This window comes from Plodia interpunctella, chromosome 16, assembly GCF_027563975.2.
Source record: "Plodia interpunctella isolate USDA-ARS_2022_Savannah chromosome 16, ilPloInte3.2, whole genome shotgun sequence".
Lineage (NCBI taxonomy): Eukaryota > Metazoa > Arthropoda > Insecta > Lepidoptera > Pyralidae > Plodia > Plodia interpunctella.
This window is the reverse complement of record NC_071309.1, coordinates 3196396-3216487: the sequence shown is the minus strand read 5'-3', so window position 1 is coordinate 3216487 and position 20092 is coordinate 3196396. Positions and strand designations below refer to the sequence as shown.

At 34.2% G+C, this 20092-nt stretch overlaps 2 protein-coding genes across 2 annotated transcripts in view; one reads left to right on the top strand and one right to left on the bottom strand.

The window, feature by feature from the left end:
* LOC128676778 (neural cell adhesion molecule 1-like) overlaps nucleotides 1-12920 on the top strand; it is a 67722-nt gene extending 54802 nt beyond the window's left edge. Inside the window, exons 2-11 of the mRNA XM_053757102.2 lie at nucleotides 3121-3230; nucleotides 3447-3645; nucleotides 4075-4206; nucleotides 4945-5100; nucleotides 6105-6186; nucleotides 7285-7384; nucleotides 8750-8908; nucleotides 9227-9341; nucleotides 9565-9660; nucleotides 10060-12920. Of these exons, the coding sequence (XP_053613077.1) occupies nucleotides 3121-3230; nucleotides 3447-3645; nucleotides 4075-4206; nucleotides 4945-5100; nucleotides 6105-6186; nucleotides 7285-7384; nucleotides 8750-8908; nucleotides 9227-9341; nucleotides 9565-9660; nucleotides 10060-10256 (1346 nt within the window). The 3' untranslated portion in view covers nucleotides 10257-12920. The remainder of the gene's footprint in view (nucleotides 1-3120; nucleotides 3231-3446; nucleotides 3646-4074; nucleotides 4207-4944; nucleotides 5101-6104; nucleotides 6187-7284; nucleotides 7385-8749; nucleotides 8909-9226; nucleotides 9342-9564; nucleotides 9661-10059) is intronic.
* Nucleotides 12921-13364: 444 nt separating this feature from the next.
* Nucleotides 13365-20084, bottom strand: LOC128676777 (opioid-binding protein/cell adhesion molecule homolog). Its single transcript, XM_053757101.1, has 10 exons — nucleotides 19936-20084; nucleotides 19478-19599; nucleotides 18726-18924; nucleotides 17812-17943; nucleotides 17165-17353; nucleotides 15716-15776; nucleotides 15236-15494; nucleotides 14282-14357; nucleotides 13854-13964; nucleotides 13365-13780 (listed from the first exon to the last, which is right to left on the bottom strand). Exons 1-10 carry the CDS (start codon nucleotides 19985-19987, stop codon nucleotides 13485-13487), a joined length of 1497 nt encoding a protein of 498 aa, XP_053613076.1. The 5' UTR covers nucleotides 19988-20084; the 3' UTR covers nucleotides 13365-13484.
* Between the last annotated feature and the right edge of the window lie 8 nt (nucleotides 20085-20092).

Here is a 20092-nt window from a genome sequence, read left to right as displayed (position 1 = left end):
AGAAGTAACAAACATACTTAAAAACTTTCACGTTTATAATTCCAACACCCAACATTATCATTTAATGAGACAGGCCTTCCTTATGAAGAGAAAGGTGCTACCACACTGGCCCAATGCGGAATGATGAGGTTAAATAATAGTACCCTGACTAGCTACACCACTCCATTAGCTGAAAGTAATTTAAAGCACCATTATAATATAGTATAAAGGATCATATCCATGTAAGTTTTCCATTACAACAACAACATTCGTCGTAACCCAGAGAAAACTATGCAATAGCAAGATACAGCAAAGTTTTGGGTAGCTTTAAAACTATTCAGGGAGTTTGTGTCACTCCGATGTAGTGAAAATTAACCAAGTGCTAACTGGCCGAGTTGACAGCTAGCTACAATTCACCAAGTCTGAACAGACTTTGCCCTTAGCAAATAGATAGAACTAGACTTTGGTATAGTAAATGTTTCTGCATACACTTGACTTCAACCAATGGGCTTGTTCATTTAGTGGTCGTTCAAGTAGGGTTGGGGTCAGGTAGGCAGGATGTAAAATCACTTTATCAAACTTTTACAATACGTTTAGTTTACATGACAATACATTATCATAATAAGCATGACCTTATGGTGCAACCAGGAACGGTTTACCGCACGGATATAATTTTCTTGTTGTAAGCCATACGCTTATGGCTGTTAAATGGCATCGCAGCGTTACAGCCACGAATATAACCGAGAACAAGGGACTTCTGATTGTTAATGCGTGTTGGGAGTAAGAGAGGCATCCCCATACATATTACTTAATATACCGAGTAAGTATGAACCGAAGCAATAACACTCCGTTAATAAATCATCTCGACAGGTATTAAGCCAAGTCGAAACACGCCTTATTTGTCAATTAGGTATTTAAATAAACAGACGAATATTTATGGCCTAAACGTCAACTCGCTCATAATAGACTTTCGCTTTTAAAGATATTGAATCATGAATATAATTACACTGTAGATTATTTAATTAAACACTGCTTTTCTCAAAAGTACATTCACAAAATTTACTGTAAATATATAACTGTTACTGTAGGTATTGGTATAAAATTCTCGAAGACTTAGATATTAGTTTTTACGGAAAGTAATAAGGCAGGATTCCTTCGAGTCTTCACTGGTCTCTAGCAACGAATACGTAGTAATATAAGAGTGGGATGAAATCTATGTTAGTTTCAAGATTTCCTACGTGTACATACTTTATCTTTGCCTTTATGGTTACATTATTATTTAATACCCAGCTGGTGCTTGGCTACCACAGAACATTTAGTGGTCTGTGTTAACTACTCTAGCATATATTCCACAAAAACAGACCGTTTGAAATTAGTTTTGTCTTTCTATATTATGTCAGGTTATAATAATTATTCAACCATACACAAGAATCTCTCAATCTATCTCATCTGAGCATATTCCCGGTTTCTTTCTTAGCCGTTGAGTGTCGGATAGCAGAGTCCGCTTACTATATCCAAAGAGTGTTAAAATTAAACTGTTTAATTCTGTCGTGTAAGAAACCGCCGTTACGAAGTTACTTTGCGCATCACAAGTTATCAACTAATGGACGGGCCTCGCTAAGCGCTAAGCGCTAACTTGTTGACTTAAACTTCCAACGACAGTTCTGACCGATTCTTACGCCCAAAAAGATTAAGTAAACATCAAACTTTACAAAGTTTGCGATAAAATGTTTCACTAAATATTTTGCGAGCTCTTCGGCTCCCAATTTGTGGAGCGCGTCTCTAAGATAAGGCGCATAAGCCTGTTAGTCTTAATAATATTATAAATCGTACATTTTGTGGAAATTAATCATTATTTCACGTAAAAGCAATTGAAATATATTTTCATGAAATTTGATTGATGGTTGGAAACAAATATTAAAATTCACTCGAGTGTTATGAAATCAAAACATTATTACTTTGATGAAGGTCTAAGAGGCATGTTTTTTTTTGAGAGGTCAAATGAGCACAAATAACGGTAAGGTTAAATTTTGGATGTGCAGTGTGATAGCCTATTTTAGATGAGTTGGCAAATTGTTTTCCATTTTGAAATATCATGCATAATTGTCTTTGTTTTGTTTGACGGCACTGTTTTTAAGAAGATATTAGAATTGTTACACCATTTATTTTATTGCCAAACACATAATTATAGTACCTATTCCTAACAATATCAACCTTATCTCAATACTACAGTCGTCTGACGACTGTATTAATATTTCTCGGTTCGCCAAATATATTTTCGAGTGACTAAACTGATAACTAATGTTGGTAATTCATTTTGGGCGCCAAAATTAGCCGAAGTGAAGGATGTGCGACGTTCCGTGCCGCCGACTCGTTGTCGAACGAACAAATGAACGTGGTTTCGAATGGAAACCAATAAACTTTGTGCGCCTCCACTTCAACGCGTTTATTTTTTGCTAGATGCGCGCAGAGGCGACGCTCCCGTAGGAATTTCCGAATAAAAAATATCCTAAGTGCTATTTTATCGAAATTCGTCTAGTAGCTTTGGCGTTCAAAGTTTAATAAGTATGTTTAAGTAACACATCCATCCAGCCAACATCACCGCATATAAACTTTGGCAATTATAATATTTGTACGATTTGTTTGAAATGCCCTCAAGATATCTTTGACAAAGGCGTTTTGGATTACAAGTACTCCGAAATGTGACGATGTTTTGCTTTTGCTTGGAAAATGTTAGATTGTCTCTGAGCTAAGCCGCGATAGCATGTTTGCGTATTTAATGGTTTTCTTTTTAAATACGTTATTTCATGGTTATTTACCCTGCGTAATTTTGGCCAAATGAATCTAATACTTAAAGTGAGTGATGAAATGGTTAAATACTTTTTTGCATTTACCGATGTAACCACACCATTCTTAGTAAAGCGAACAAGAGATAATAAATCAATGTAACAAAAAAAAAATGTTTTACGTCTACACGTAAAGTCTAATTTTCATAATGAAACATTGGCGCAGAAATTTAGTTTCGTGACGGTACACAAAAATTTCACCTGTACAAAACGTGTTGCATTCGTCTTCATCGAGATCAATGTAGGTAACTAAAATTTGATTAACCGGAACAATAATAGCCTGTTTTTGTTGCAGTTTGGTCGCAAGATGAAAATGCTGAACCTTCACTCGATATAATGGCCAGATCTACACCCTACGAAGTTGGAGAAACTAAGGCGATATTTTGCAAATTGATAAATTTAGAGGTAAGTTACAAGGTGAGATGTTTATTAAAGGCCGGTGCACTGCACACCCACTGCGAGGGGACGTGTGTGATTTTATAGAAAAATGTTTTTTTATAACAAAACCAGCCATAATTCAATAAAAAATAAGCAATCAGTGTGCAGTTCTTTTATCTATGGTGTGCAGTATTCCTTGGCGCGGATCTTTTTTTTTTGTTTTTTCATATACTCTTTTTTCAGGATGGAGACTGGCTCAATCCAGCAGGAGATGTAGTCGGCACACGTAGCGCTAAAAACAAGAGAATTTTCGTGGAGAAGAAAAAAGAGGTGTCAGGTTTACTGATGCCCCTCATCATCAATAAGATGGAGATCACTGACAGCGGGAACTGGACGTGTAGGTCAGGGGACCTTGCGGAGACCATCTACATCTTAGTTGGAAGTAAGTTGGATAGAAAATTAAAACATTTTAATATTTTTCGTGATTTCTGACACAAGTTTCGACGTCGTTACAAAGACCTTATTTCATTCAACTCGTGACAAAAATATATTCCACATCCCTTGAGGGGTTTATTCGTCGGATGCCGATTCTGGGTTCACCAACAAGTTGTGGATATGAAAATAATGCATTGTAACAATATCATGTCTTGATCGGTTGAATATATTCAACTGCTTCAAAATTGAGTTGCAAGGTTCCACCCGAACGTTATAAATTAATCAAGTTAAATAAAAACTTGTAAGTTTATTTTGTAAAGTACGGATCACCACCTAACTCTCTCTCATCGTTGCTCAAACGTTCCCCTATTTTATGTTTTGGCGTAGGAACCTACTACATTACTTTTTTTACGTGTTTCTATGATATATTTTTTAGGAAAGGTTGTAATGAAGGCAAGGGAAACTCAGTACGGCAACGAAGGCAAAACCGCGAGATTCGACTGTGAGCCGGACGGCTTCCCAGAGCCGGTCGTTCAGTGGTACAAACCTGACCGACAACCTATTGAAGGTAATTTATCTTATTCTTTTTTATTGTATTAATTGCTATTTCATTTAAATCGCCTAAAGGCGCCTAAAGTCAAGACTTTTGCGACTATCTAACGCGTCTAGTGGCAAGTAATCGGCATCAACACTCAACGGCTAAGACTAAAAACACAAAGCATTTATCGCGGGTCTGATGAATACAAATGGACGTATTTTATATGTGAACATAGATACAAATACAACAAATAGACAGCAGCGATTGTGTTCCCGTTTGAAGGGTGAGAGATGCAGTGTAATTACAGAATACAGTAGCAAAAGATCCTAGGCCACAAAGTGTAACGTGTGTATTGTAGGCATTGATAGACAGTGGTGACCACTTACCATCAAGTGGGCCGCATGCCTCTTTGCCTGAGTGGTATTATAAAAAAACATTTTGTAATCCATCCAAAATTACAATGTATCCAAATGCGTTTATTGAAGTAACAACACAAAACACATTTTAACTAAGTAAAATAGATTTAAACTTTTTATATTAATTAAAATTCGTGAATGATGTTGATTTTCGTTATAAATAGTTATAGGTTATAATGTGTTTTAGTTAAAATGTACTTGTGTCATGTGTGTCATAACATTTAATGACATTTGAATTTCTATGGAAGATATCATGTATATAACATCATAGGACCTATATAACAATATGAATATTTCACACAACAAAAATTTCTATTTAAAAGAGAAACCAAGCTATATATTTACATTTCAGAGCACGACAAAAAGTATGTCGTCCACACGAAAGGTCGCAACCGCCAACTTGAGATAAAGAATGTTAACCATATGGACACTGGCGAGTACGTCTGTAAGGTTACCCAGAAAACTCTCTCCCACTACACCGACAAGACTGTCACTTTCATTGTTAACCGTAAGTAACCAAGAGATAAAATATGATAACGGACTGTCCCTTTGTGGGCTTTGGCAACGCATCAAAAACTCTTAATCAGGTTACAGATGTCCATAGACTGCGGTGTTTGCTTCCATTAGACTAACAGCATGGTCGTATGCCTCTCATCTGCGCATTTTTCCTCTGCCATTAAGCATGATCGTATGCCCAGGTGTACTCTAAACAAATGTCAAACGAACAAAGAACGAAAGAGACGAAAAAAGTATCTAATCTTTGATTATCATATTATAACTTATGTTTACACAAATAGCTGTGTGAATGATGTGTTCAGTAGTAATGGGTATCTACTCTCGGCTTATATTCCTCAGGGGGTTGCATAACGAAGATTTATCTGGAATATTCCAGTCTTTCGTAAAATTACGAACATCCATCCATCGTCCCAAATTTTCTCGTTTATGATATAAATAAGAGAATGATGATCGATTGCAATTGTAACACTGTACAAGGCGATCGTCTGCCCGGATCCCTCAACCGAGAAACAGTCTGACTGAAGAAACAAGACACACACAACGTCCAATTCGAATGGTTATGTCCAAATCGAATTTGATCAGAATTTTTGCTGGATTGCATGGACAAATGTTCATAGTAAATAATGGAAAAAAAAAAAATTAATATCTTTTTTTACTATGGAATTAGTAGGTAAACTTACTAAATCCATGTTTTAAACACAAGAGTTTATGATTAGGTAACACGCGTGACAAAAAGCAAAGTCAAATATAAGCTGGTGAAATCGGGCTCCTCACTGTTCTCTCTTTTTGTTTCCGTCATCCAAGAAAAATCCGGGAAAACTCCCGCGGTTTTTTCTTGGATGATGGATCCGGCTAGGCGTGCGTTGCCGCGCTGTGGACCATCGGCCTCAATAGGGGATTATCATGGATTTAATATGTACTGTACGGAATATCTACTAATTCCATGGGGATTATAATTCCTACAGAATTCAACAATTTTAAAATTTTACATTCCAGACTCGCCAGTGATAGTCAACCCGGAAACACAAGAAGAAAACACTGCGTCCACTGAAGAAGTATTCACGTTATTAGACAGAGTGTAAGTCGACATTTAGGTAGTACTCATATGCTTTGGTAATCAATACTAATGTTATATTATAAGTGTTAAATTGTATTTGTTTGTCCTTCTTTCACTGATTGAGCTCTTCACAGCTCTCCAATTATATTCACACTAAAATCACTACTTTTGCCGCGGGCCGAACCGTGATCAATAGCTAGTTCGATTTTATAAAATAACTAACTTCAATTTCTTATGTATTTTCTTATGATTTTGATAGGTTAAGACCGCAATGTTTTGACCGCAAAATATTTTTTATGTTTAGTTTGAAATGTCCAAATACCAATGAACGTTTTTTCTTTAACGAAATAAAAGTCTTTTAATATGAGTAGAGAATATAAGATGGCAAGGTTGTGCAAATGTCTAGCAATCACGAGCATAATAATTTGATATAAGAATTATTAAAAAATTGAATTCAAAAGTCCACTTTCTATTCTTTGTGTACAGATTCTACTTATATGTTGTGTATTTTTTTTAATGCAGCAGCATTAAAAAAAAATTGCACGACAACAACTAAATGAAAAACTTTTTCCACGTACAATAGTTGTGTGTCTTTCACAGTACAGTCAAAGCAAAGTAAACAAGCCTAGCTCAGCGATAGTTCGTCTCTATATATACTACATACATACTTCGTTTAGACCGAGGAATTTGAACATAAATAGCCATTGTATTGTGTGAATATAAAAATAAAAAACACATTGAAACAGTTTTTTATATACTTGTTGATGACGATAAGGTTGATTCTTCTTTGTCGAGGGATTTTTATTAAGAAATACGTGTGATGTGACTCAATGATTATTAATTTGCAACTTAAACACCATCGACACTCAAGTGAACTGTACAACATAAGTATGCCTTGGACATTTCAATAGATTAACGATTTTAACTTTGATAATACAAAATTAGATATTGCAAAAGTCAGCTTAAATAATGTTCTACCTGATGAGAAATATATAATTTTAATGTACTTACAGCATCTACCTCATACTCATGATTAACAAAAAAATAAACTTTATTTTGAAGATTTCACAATGAGAAACTGGTCTGGGTTTTAAATGAAAAATTTTTTCTGTCTTGCAGAAAAAACCTGACATGTAATGCAGTTGCGTACCCACTGCCAGATTTCAAATGGACCAAACATAAGAATGGTTATGACTATGAAGAGATCAAAGATGATACAGTAAGTGCATTGAGAAAACAAAATATATAGTAATACCGTAATACATACTATTGACACTAAAGTCTTTATGTTACACTTTCGGATATAATTATTTTTTAATATTTTATCCCTATTTAAAAATGTGTATAATGACTCACCTACCTTATTTATGATAAATTGTAATAAAAGAGCTATAACAAGTCCTTACAAAAATATTATTGTTGTCAAAGAGATCTTGTTGCATTCAACTATTGGCTGAATATCGTCATGGGTGATACGCGTGCCAATATGGTCTGACACCTAAGGATGTCGACGACTGCGTGAAGTGGAGACGAAAAACCTACTTAGAAAAGCGACCCTGGGCTCCGACGGTCAACGACTTCGGAAACAATCGGAAAAACGCTCAGATGAGAGAGAGATCTTGTTACATTAAACAGATGAGCGACAGACAGAAAGACGGGACAGGTTTAACTAAATAAACTTTCTAATATAATTTGGGTTGATATAATTTTGAACATAGACAGACTAAGGCGCTGAATATAAAGTTTACGTTTAGTTTAGGCACATTCTAAACAAAACTCTGCCTTTTACACGAGAGTTAAAAAAGCGTCCGAAGACGATGGAGTTTTCTAAATGCTATCGAGATTGAAATGATGATGATAAGAGAAGTAAAATTGGACATTCGGACTGTTCGTTCAAAAAACGTCGCGAAATAAAAGCACAGACGTGTGGATAGAAGGATGCTCTATTCCATCGCGTTATAAAACTGCTGCTGTCGTGTAGATACATGCAAACTCATACCATCAACCATTTTTAAAAGCGCGTCAAAAAAGCGCTCGTGTGTACGGATTCTAAGTACAAATGTTTATTGACGATGGCAAACACGAAGTTTAATGAATCATAGGCGCTTCAAGGAGAGCTCAATCGAACCTCTTAATTTCTATTTACTTCAGTCAAGTTGTCGAGTTCTAAGCAAATTCGGTATCGTCCTATTTTTATTTTAAATAGAGTTTTAATTAAACCTCAATTCCTCACTGATTTATTGATTATATTCCTTGTATATACTCGTAGTTCCTAGATTCCTTGTGTAGTATTATTTTTTGAATGTATAACATGTTAGTGTAGGTACTTTAAGTTTTCAAAAGCAAGTCACAATATAAAATTCCGTCTTTATACTTTGCAACAATGTTTTTTGTGGAAACTTCTTTAGGCGCGCCGAGCACTTCATTTTCTTACTTCATTATATCGCTGAAGAAGTTTTCACTTGTGTCGTACTTGCAATTTTCATGACAAAAGAAATCATTATGTCAAGTACAGTGATTTAAAAAAAATGCAAGTACATTTCGCATCACACTTTAAGGGTAAAAAAAAAATAATAATTTTCAGGTAGCGTATTCCGAGGGCGGCCTGACCTCAGTGCTTCAACTTAGAGTCTTCAACGAATCATACCTTGGCCAGTACAAGTGTACAGCGAGTAACACTCATGGACACAAGTTCATAATATTTGACGTCCGGCTGGGGAACAAACCTAATCCACCAGATGTGGTATGTGTTTCAAACATTTATCTCTTATTTTTTGCATTTCCGAGTTCGTTCGGGGGTTCGGGGCTATGATGCCGCGAAGCCCGGAATCAGTGTAAAAATTAACCTTGAAATTTTAACGATTTGGCTTTTAATTGCCATGCCCGTAAACCTGTCATGTACACCAACTATTATTCCCTATTAGCTGCTGTGGTTATATAATGTAGAATTACATTTAGTCGCCTCAAACGTTAACCTCGAAACATTTGGTGGGCTGCATGTATGTTCGCCTGTTTGGTAGTAGAAAAAAAATTAAGCTTACTTGTACATAATTGTTATCAGTTCGCCGTGGTGGAGAGCAATTCATCGTCGATCTCATTCAACGTGACATGCTCGTCATGTCTGCTCGGCCGCCTCGATCAGGGCTACTCCGACCCGCAGAACCTCGCGGTCACTGGTAATTTTTTTAAATAATAAATCGAATGCGTTTGACCTCAATGTCGCCTAATGCCCTAACTTCCTTTTTAATCCAAAATTATGCAGCTATTGTTGTATTACCGTGCAAACACAATCTAATACAGGCCTGGGAACTTAATGGCTCTGAATTTACTTTTAAATTATATCTTCATTTTGTAACAAGGATAATAAATGGAAATTACGTAATTATTCTATGATTTCAGGCTATAAAATTCAACTTACGATGAAACCCACGGAAGCTAAGCCGGATGATTGGGATGCAGCTCTCACATTCTCCTTCGATATAGAAGATGTTGAAGGTAAGCATTATATACACGTACATTTATATTTTTTAGTTAGTTAATTAATTAGGGTTAGAAAAACAAAATCATATTTTCTTGGGGCACAGACCATATAATACTTCTGGTTGGTACTTGGAATAAGCGGTGTGTAGCCTTTGCTAAATTCAGGAAAATCGGTCTAGTTATTTCTACTTTTAAGAAAAATTTTCAAATTATTTTTTTTTCCATGAATAAGTACTTGGAGAAATACGATCGTCTGCAATTTCAGCTACTGGGAAAAGTCTCTGTTTTCTGTGTGAGAATGACGTTTTTTTAAATGTCATTATTCCAATCCATCGCTTTTTAAGTCATCTCTTTGGCACTAAAATTTATCTAGTCCAATTTTCTGCCATCATATTTTTATACTGTTTCTTTTAGATACCATATTTACGCCAACGAACCTGACTTCGAGCAGTGTATTCCACGCCCGAGCTTGCTCCGTGAACCAGGCAGGCGAGTCCGAATGGTTCTACCTCGAAGGCGACGCCGTGACTAGTCTGGGAATCACCCAAACTCCCGCCTCAATCCAACATCTCTACGTCATTGCCGCTTTCCTTTTTAGTTTATATTATTAATACGAAAGCTCAATGTATTCATCATAACATTCCAATATTTATATCACTTTACTCAGAATAAGCGATATAAATTTGTTGTTACCATCTGTCTTTGATGGCTTGAGAGGTATTTTGTTGGGTGAATTTGTTATTGTCTTGGGGTTTATTTTTAGTTTATAATGTGTGTATATAAATTGTCTTGAATTGTTTATGTATTTATAAAAATTGGTTTTGCCTTGTTCTTGCAAATGATGACGGCACGATTTTGCCGACTTGATTGTGGCAAGGTCGTTGTGAATATATAACATTTATTTATATTTAACAAATTTTTTTGAGATATATAGAGGAATTCATGCTCGGCATACAATACATTTCTTTTCCAATTCTTTGAGAATTGTTATTCTTATACTTACAGATAATTTCAGCAAACTGTTGCAGGAGAACAAGATATATAAGACGGACTAATATTTTCAATTACTATTTTCATATCAGTTGTATTTATTTCTATTATTTCATTATTATTAATAACTATCTGCGCCAAGCCGTCATCAAAGCAAAGTTGTAAATACCTACTATGTTTAGATGCACCCAAATGCCTTTTCATATCTTAACAATTCATTGACATGTAAAATTGTTATTCCCATGAAAAATCACACTCGTGTTTAGATAGATAAATTGAAAATAATTGTCTGTTATTCAATTTAGTTATATCCCTTTTCTTGGCAGTGTGCAATTGCATATTCCAATAATATTGCTATGCTAACCATTATTATATATACATAAGAAATATAATATCCTGAGAAATAAGAAAGAAGTATCTGCCAAGAAAAGAGTCTGAACATTTTAATATCCTGATGTACCAGAAGCCGTAATGTTATGAGTAGGTGTTGTTCAATTGTATGTGATAGTATAGATAAGAGGAAAGATCAGAAACTAAGGGCTAACTTGTGTAAGTCTGAATACTTAATGTAATTTATGAAAAAGATAATCAATTACACTAATATCAAACATCATTTCAATTAAATTAACTATATATAGATACAGCTTGTCACATGCTTTAAGATTAACTTTTTTCTTGTATTTCAAACGCAATTTACCTATTTGTTCATTGGTTGTATGTAGTCGCTGATGTCGAAATACAAAAACGAGTGAAGACTAACTAAACATTGGACAATATTCAGTTTTCATTTGTTTCTGTATTTGAAGAAGATGACAAACAGGAGAACACACATACACAGAGTACAGACATGGGGACTCCTGTATGGTGTAGAATGTAGATAGATATATACTTACTGACAGTTTAAGTAGTTCCACCTTGAAAAAATATCAGAAACTACGTTAAATTCCATATCTTGAAAATATTGTAAAGAAGAATACACAATGTAAAAAAAAAACTAAAGAGAGTTTTGAATATATTTTGCGTCCATTTTTTATCTACGCACGTGCATACACTCAGAAATATTTCAACCCGTAAAAATATTTATAAGTGCTTGTTGTTAGTTAAATTTAAATTGTATTATGGGTAATTTCGAAGATACCGATCTCGAAACATAACATTAACATAGCATAAACATTTTGGTAAATTAAGTTTGATTAAATAAATTAATAAAGTGAGACTAAATATCAAGAAAAACTTCCTAAGAATTTGCTGAAAAATTTGATAGGGCTTATGCAAGCCATTTAATTGAAAGTTTTATTGCCTTATTAATAAAAAATATATTCTTTCAATAACTTTATTTGCTACAATAGCATAGGTATCTACATGTATGTAACAAGTCAATAAAATAAAAATCAATATAGTTTTTAAGCACTTTTCTATATATATGACATGATAACTCAAAAACTACCAAACAGATTTTTATGTAATTTTCAACGATGGATAGTGATAATATTAGAAAAGTTTCACGTGAACAGGCAGCGAGCAAAAGCATATATAAATTAAAACTATGACAATATTTGTGCAGGTGACATTATACAAGAAATTTATTTGTAACTTCTCATCTAATATTAAGATTTACATTTATTTTCTAAAATTTAAAATATAATTTTAGGCATTAGATTTTAGCAACGGTAGTCAATGAGTTGTAATCGTCAATTTTCTTTACAATTATTTACCACAATACATGGCAGTCTTTACACTAATCAGTAAGACTGATTTTTTTACTTAGATAACGTTTAGTTATGCTGTAATGTTTGTGAGCGTGTTAGCTTTAGAAGCTTGCATTATAATAAATATTATTATGTACTGTACAGTCAGTACCTACCTATATATTAGAAATCTGCCTTGAATTTTAAAGAATCTTGACTATATTCGTGGATGTTATTTTTGTTGGGGCACGTCTAAAACGACTCATTATATATTTGTGTTATTAAACATTTTAACACTCAAGGCAAAATTTGATCTTCATATTTTTAGGCACTGACTAGACATACATCTATGTGCTAATGTAAAATAACGAATGGGGCGCTTGTATGTATATGTATGAATAATATATATCCCAGTTTTGGTAGATAGTTGTTTTATGTTAAAATTTAGGCAAACACCGTTTAAATCTGGCACAAAGTGTTTAAAGTCGGAGTTGTCAAAATCGTAAAATATTTCATATTCTGAATATACTGGTTGTTGCGTACCTATGTTACTCACACTGATGTTTTATGGGTCTAATAAAATATTTATAAAATTGGCATGGTTCGTTTATTTATTTAGGTACTTTTTTTGCATCCTGAGTGTTCATCATCCATATTACATTGATTAATTTGCAATTAATGCATACCTCACACACATATTAAGCAATCTATAAGATAATGTTGAGCCTAGGTAGGTTGTTAACCCTACCATATATATTATCAAATTATTTTAGAAGTCTTATAAGAGGTAGACCGTGGTTTAAAGGTCGTCTGCATGCAATAACTCAAACAGCAATACTTCGGTTTGAAGGATGAGAGATGCTTCTCTCACCTCTCTGTATAACTGTATAACAGGGTACGAAAAGTCTATATCCAATCTAAGAGTAGAATTAAAAATAACTGTAAATAATTAGGTAATTATTTAAACTTAGTAAGAGTATGAGACAGAAAAAAATTAAAATAAAGTAGTTTTAGAACGATTTATTGAATGAAACACAAAGAAAATTTCTGACATATATATTTTTTCCCTCAATTTTTTTAAAGACAGGATTTTGTTAAAGAATATTCAATTACAAAAACAGATGTATTGTTAAACATTAACTTTCATATAATGGAATATATTTATACCAATCTCATCGCAAACATACAGGCAACAGCCAAAACCAGAATTCCTCCAGCAAAGAATATACCATAAAAAGTACCATCACTAGGCGAAACTTCTTTAGCAATGTCATCAATCTTCTCTGTTAATGATTCTGTAGTTTCCTCATTAGTTTCCTCGGTAGTCGTGAGTTCATCAATAGCTCTTGTTATCACTGAATATGGATCGGACCACGGCGAATAGCCTAGGTCGTTTTTGGTACGAAATCTCACCCAGTATTTAGTATCGGTGTCAAGTTCTACCAGTTTATATTGACCTGTGAACATCATATGTTATTGTTATTTTTTTTATTTCATCTCCCTCTTTTTTTCATCAATGACTGTACCTACCATCGGTGTCTTCTGATTCTTTGAGATCCGTCGTTCGGCTTCCTCTTCTCCATTCAGTTTCTCTAGGTTTTCTGTCTGAATCAACACTTGATTTGTACTGCGCTTGTATAACTGAAAAGTAAATAAACAAATCCATACCTATTTATATAAATTTCTGATTTGATGATTACATAATGTTAAAATCATAATGCCTTATTTAGACTATAATTTGGATTTACTCAAAATAGACGTGAAATCATTCATTCAAGGGAAGGTGAGTGTAATATATCCCTGGTGCACCTATTAGGCTGGGGTGAACACTTTCCTTTATACCTATAAGCTCCACGCCTTTTTGCCTGCTTAGTAGTATGTATAAAAATAGTGAATCAATTTGTACAAAATTCCACTTAATTTATCGGATGTTCTAAAATATTTAGTTTTAAACTTACCATCAAAAGGAGAGCTGTCTTTATTGAATGTGAACATAAAAGTTATTTCATTATGCGAGCTATTTGATACATCAACCTAAAAGAGGAAATAACATATATAATTTATATTTTAATTATATAATACAATTATAGAAATATCCTAAATTTCATTTATAATATTTTCCAAACGAAAACAATCAAGTCACAAGTAGAACCAAAAATGTAGTAACTGACTTGTACTATACAGTATAGGTAGTTGTATTGAACAAATTTCGCTATGACTGGCCTCATCTGTTTCAGTAATCGATGTCGTAACTGTACAGGTATTAGTACTCTGCAATTACTAAGTACATAATTAATATCTCTCGGTTCACTAATTGGATTGGATTCGACAGCTGTCGAGTCCCGACCTGCGGTAAGGTCCATTGTTAAATCAATAGTCCCTTCTACGTCATCCGAAGGGTCTGTTTTGTTTGCAAAATACCTACCACTGATGTGAGATTTAAATAATAGCTTCTCCGTGGATTTGTGCTCATGTGGAAATAATTGCTCATATTATTTCTGGACATAGAATGTTATTAAAATCTCAATCGGATGGGAATTTCTATGAGTTCCTACTGATGTTTAAGTGGTCATATAAATTGTTTATTACATTATTTATAAACACTTACCAATGGAGTATGTTATTCTTTATAAAAAGTTTTCATAAAATTCTTTCGGTTATTCATAAAAAGATATTATAGTCTACTTTAAGTTAAATTATTATATTGTATTTTATATTTGGTCATATTATGTTATGTTTTGTCAATATCGTACTTTACAATGTAGTCATTGATAGAACGAAATAAAACATTTTAACTTAAACTACCTTTTTGTGAATACGAAGGAGGGTTTATTAACACGGACATTTTTATCGGTTGCATTTTAGAAATATTCAGTATGACGTGATACCAAATAAAACATTGCTAATGTTACCTCTATAGGCGCATCAGGTTTAACAATCTCAGCCAAAACAAAATCATTATGATTTTCTCCCAAGTCATTGGTGGCTTTGCAAGTGAACTTCTGGCCAAAACTGAGGGAATCTGCGACGAGCGTTAGCCTGGCAATGTTCTCGTCTTGCAATAGTTTTATTTGCTTTACTGGGTATTCGTACAGCATGCTGTCTCCAACGTCGTGGAACCATCGGTATGTTGGTTTTGGGAAAGCACTGGCTGAACAGTCAATATTTACGCTGAAAAGAATATCAGTATTATTATCAAAAGTTGCATTCGTTCAGTTAATCTATCAACGAAACTACACTGATACTAGAGGCTTGGTTCTCAGAGAGTTTCGATTGCTACTGCCGAGCCGCAATAAATACGATATACTTTTCACCTGTAACACTGAAATGAAAGTAGGTACCTGATCTGTTTTATTTTGTGGCACATAATTATTTTATTGGATGAAACTCACCTTTCATTATAATTAGCGAATATCATCGTCGGTTCGCCGGAGGTGTCGAAAACAGGCGCGTCTGGAACCAGGAAATGTCCAATAAAACAATTGTTCGCTCAACTCATACAAATATTGTTTGTTGTCAGCTCTGAAATATACGCTCAAACATTCGAGTATTTTTATTACAATCGAAACGTATACATATATACATGGTGTTACAAAATACCTATAAATATTCAGACAAAGTGAAGTCGCTTACCGCTGTCTATCTATCCCTACGTAGGTATGCTTAGATCTTAAAAACTAGGCAAAGGATTTTGATGCGGGTTTTTGTAATAGAGTGATTCAAGAGGAAGATTGAAGGGTAAAATGTATTATTACTTGCCACTAATAAAGTATATAACATTACAAGCTATATTGCTAATGCTTCCTGACAACACAAATACAACATGAAGTCTAACAACTAGGGCATCACTTGTAATAGGAAACAGTTAACCAACCTATCAATTAAAGATTTAAACGTATATTTTGTTGTACCTTGTATACGATACGAAACACTTGCATTGAGCAATAATTAATTTATACCTACTGAGAATTGTGACGATACCTTTGTAACCAAAATGTCTATTTAACATGGGTTTAGTCGATTTATTCAGTCGATTATAAAAAACTGGATTTTGCCCGGGGCTTCGCTCTTTAAAACTAGGTACGCAACGGATTTTGATGTGGACTTTTTTAGTAGTTATAGAGTGGTTCAAAAGGAAGGTTTATATGTATATGTATAACATGCCTAATGTTGTACTTCGCACGGGAAGCCAGGGATAGCTAGTAAAATATAGTAGAAATTGGTGAAAACTGACAATTTGTATCTACTTATAGGTAATTTTGACGACCTCGGTGGCGCAGTGGTAAGATTCTTGCCACTGAACCGAGAGGTCCCGGGTTCGATCCCCGGTCGAGTCATGATGGAAAATTATCTTTTTCTGATTGGCCCGGGTCTTGGATGTTTATCTATATATGTATTTATTATAAAATATAGTATCGTTGAGTTAGTATCCCATAACACAAGTCTCGAACTTACTTTGGGGCTAGCTCAATCTGTGTGATTTGTCCTAATATATTTATATTTATTTATAACTTCGTAAGCATGCGTAAGTAAAAGTTTAAATATAAGAATTAGGTATTGGCTTAGTGTTTAAATAGTCTTGTAAATTGTATGTTACAGAACAAATGATCCTTACATATATATTATAAATGCTGCGTATGTCTATCTGTTCGTGATAAACTCAAAAACTACTGCACGGATTTTCATGCGGTTTTCACCAATAGATAGTGTGATTCCTGAGGAAGGTTTAGGTGCATGGTTTATTATGTTTTAATCCGAGCGAAGCCGGGGCGGGCCGCTAGTTTATCTATAAAAAAGTATTTATAAGTATATCTATAAAAATAATATTGTTTTGTACTTACAATTAACCTGCAGTGTGATGTTTATGGAGTCGATCACTGAGCAGTCCTCAACCCGCTCATTGTTCTGAACTGCTGTACATTTGTAAATGCCACTGTCTTCGGGGGTTAGGGATGTCACAGTCAACAGGCTTTCGTAACCGTCGTGGTTGAACTTCTCGAAGATTTTATACTTGGAATTCAGTTTGTTATCTGAACAATACAAATAAAACTTGAACGTTTCATTATGAAGATAAAAGCGTAGCTAAAACATGAAAAAGACAAAAGACGTTATGAAAGTGTGATTTTATAAAATTTATGCATATCATGGAAACACTCAGTAATTCCTTGGGATCATCGAGAATCAGAACTACCGGCATGAAAGAGGATTTACCCGTAGTACTACTGCTATGGTCGGGTGTAAAGTTGAGTGATTTCGACTGCATAAGAAATAGTTTAGTTTCAAGTACATTTTTTAACGTTAATAAACGATATATACCTTCCTAGGTTGAAACTCCATGAAACTCCGTTTGGAACTCCAAACGATTTGCAAGATGTACTTCTTTATTAGCTTCTTTGTTTTTTTCCCATTTAGGCGTATTGACATAAATATCTAATTGCTCTGTCTGGCACTGGTGTCAAATTTTATTTAGAGGCTGCTGATGACTCACCTTCCAAGTTTCCTTGGTCCTTCGACCACACCAGCTCAGGCTGTGGCTCTCCCCTTGCTTGGCATGTCAGCGTAAACGACCTGCCTTCATCTACAAACTCTTCTTTAGGAGTGTCCACAAAACGAGCGGCGTCTGTTTAAAGTAAATACTTAGCCGAAATTTATGTCTTTTTCAGGATAAACTGTCCCAAAGTTCCTAAGGCCAATATACTACTTTATAGTAATTAAATAACGTTATAGGGTACCAGTAACCATTAATCATCAACAGATTAATAACATTAAATTCAATTCAAATCACATTTCATTATTAATTAAACGTATTAAATGGTCGAGGTATAAAAGGTACTTACTTACATGCGCGTTAAATACCAGTTTTTAGAAATTAATAACATTTTATTGTCATTTCTCTATCGCAATATAAAACCAGGACAGACATTTAATTATTTCGAATTAAAAACTTTAAAAAAAAAGTAATCCAACATTGATATTATCGGCAGCCAGCTATCATAACACAACTCTGTTTGCACCGACGGCAATGATAGTTAGTGGTCGTTCTAAAATGCCAGTAGTTTGTAGCTTTTTGAGAAATACTATGTAAATTTAAATTTGTAAAAAGTGGTAAATTATTTAACTCTGGTATAGGTTAAAACTTGAGTTTTAAACTGGGTATTAAGCATCGCTGCTGGATATTCCAGCTATAGCTATATATATAATAAAAATCGCGCATACATACTACGCTATGTGCCTACATTCACGTCAGCATCACTTTCGCCGATAGTGTTGAGCCGGCATTACAAGAGCCATACCCCATTACTCACGTCAACGGACGTTAGTATCAAAACCTTTAGAAAAAACGCAAAAACATTGCAACTAAAGCACGACTGAGCAATGAGGCATGGCTCTAATGAAACTAACCAATGACACATAGAGCGACATCTTTCTTATCCTTGTCTGACTGGCAGGTATAGACGCCGCTGTCATCTACCACAGCATGGGTGAACGTCAGTAGAAATGGCGAAGTTTTGACGCTAGAGTGCGCTATTCGTCGGTGGGAATACAACCTGTTTGTAGTGTCGTGTGTGATTACATCCTCTTTTGGGTCTAGCCATTCTACCTATAAAGAATAAATATTTGACAATTTTAATTTTTGATCGGAAATATCATGGATTTAATAAGTACACGAAGCTAAGACAAAATCCTACTTAGTATTATAAATGCTTAGAAAGTTTGTGATGATGTACGATGTTTGTTCTCTCTTTCACGCAAAATATATTGAACTGATTGTTATAAAATTTTAATGACAGATAGGGTACTTTTTATCCCGAGATTCAGAGTGCCTCTTATTCCATGGGACATAGGTAAAAAGTAATTGTGATACTAGAACACTGCACTGCACTATTAAGACATGTTTATCAAAATACATACCTATATATACATACAATGTCACGGAGACTGAAATAAAGCAACTAAGAACAAACAAAATTTGATTACAGAAAGGATAAGTTAAACGAAATAATAAAAAGAAATGAGAAAATCTCTTTCAAATGGTCTTTCGCACTTTCACGGTTACGCCGTCGCCGCCGGGCCGGATTTGATAAAATTAGGAATAAATATATTGAACTACCCGAGGTCAGAAATAAGCTACTCAATTTATTTGTAATATTTACCTTCTGATTTCTATTATTTGACTTGCAGGTGACTGTCAATCGCGATCCAGATGGCAAATAATTCAGTCCTTCGGGATATGATATTGGTACTATTTCCAAAGCACTTCCATCGGCTCCGTATACTACAATAAAGTAAATATGAATGATAATGGTTCTTTTTTTAAATTTAACAAATAAAATCTCTTTTTTTTTTAATCATTTAACATAAAACAACCAAAAAATATCATCACTTATATATTTTTTCAATATATATTATTGTTCATTGCGGGATATCCGACATTTCTTTCTCCTGGTCTAAACTTTCTTGGTTTTGTTTATGATATAAAAATTCTCTCGTCTGATCGTTTTCCCTAAACTTATATAACATATATATACTTACATCAACTCTAAAATATTACACATATAAATAGGTACATAAATGAGATACAAATACATTTGTTTTTATAAAATAAACTTACCTGCTCTGTAGAACATATATACGAACACTATCAAATAGAAAAGCCACTTCATATTTACTTTTTTTAATTCAGACTACAATACTCATTTTCGTTAAAAACACCTGGTATTCAGGACGGCTTTGGAGCGAATGGGACAAATGAGAATATTTCGCCATTC

What these genes read in the sequence shown, in the direction of transcription:
- LOC128676777 (XM_053757101.1), bottom strand. Translation starts at nt 19,987, where the DNA reads ATGAAGTGGCTTTTCTATTTGATAGTGTTCGTATATATGTTCTACAGA. An exon ending in CAAATAATAGAAATCAGAAG is followed by an intron (nt 18,925 to 19,477) that starts GTAAATATTACA and finishes TATTCTTTATAG; the next exon opens with GTAGAATGGCTAGACCCAAA. An exon ending in TGTCGCTCTATGTGTCATTG is followed by an intron (nt 17,944 to 18,725) that starts GTTAGTTTCATT and finishes TACTTTAAACAG; the next exon opens with ACGCCGCTCGTTTTGTGGAC.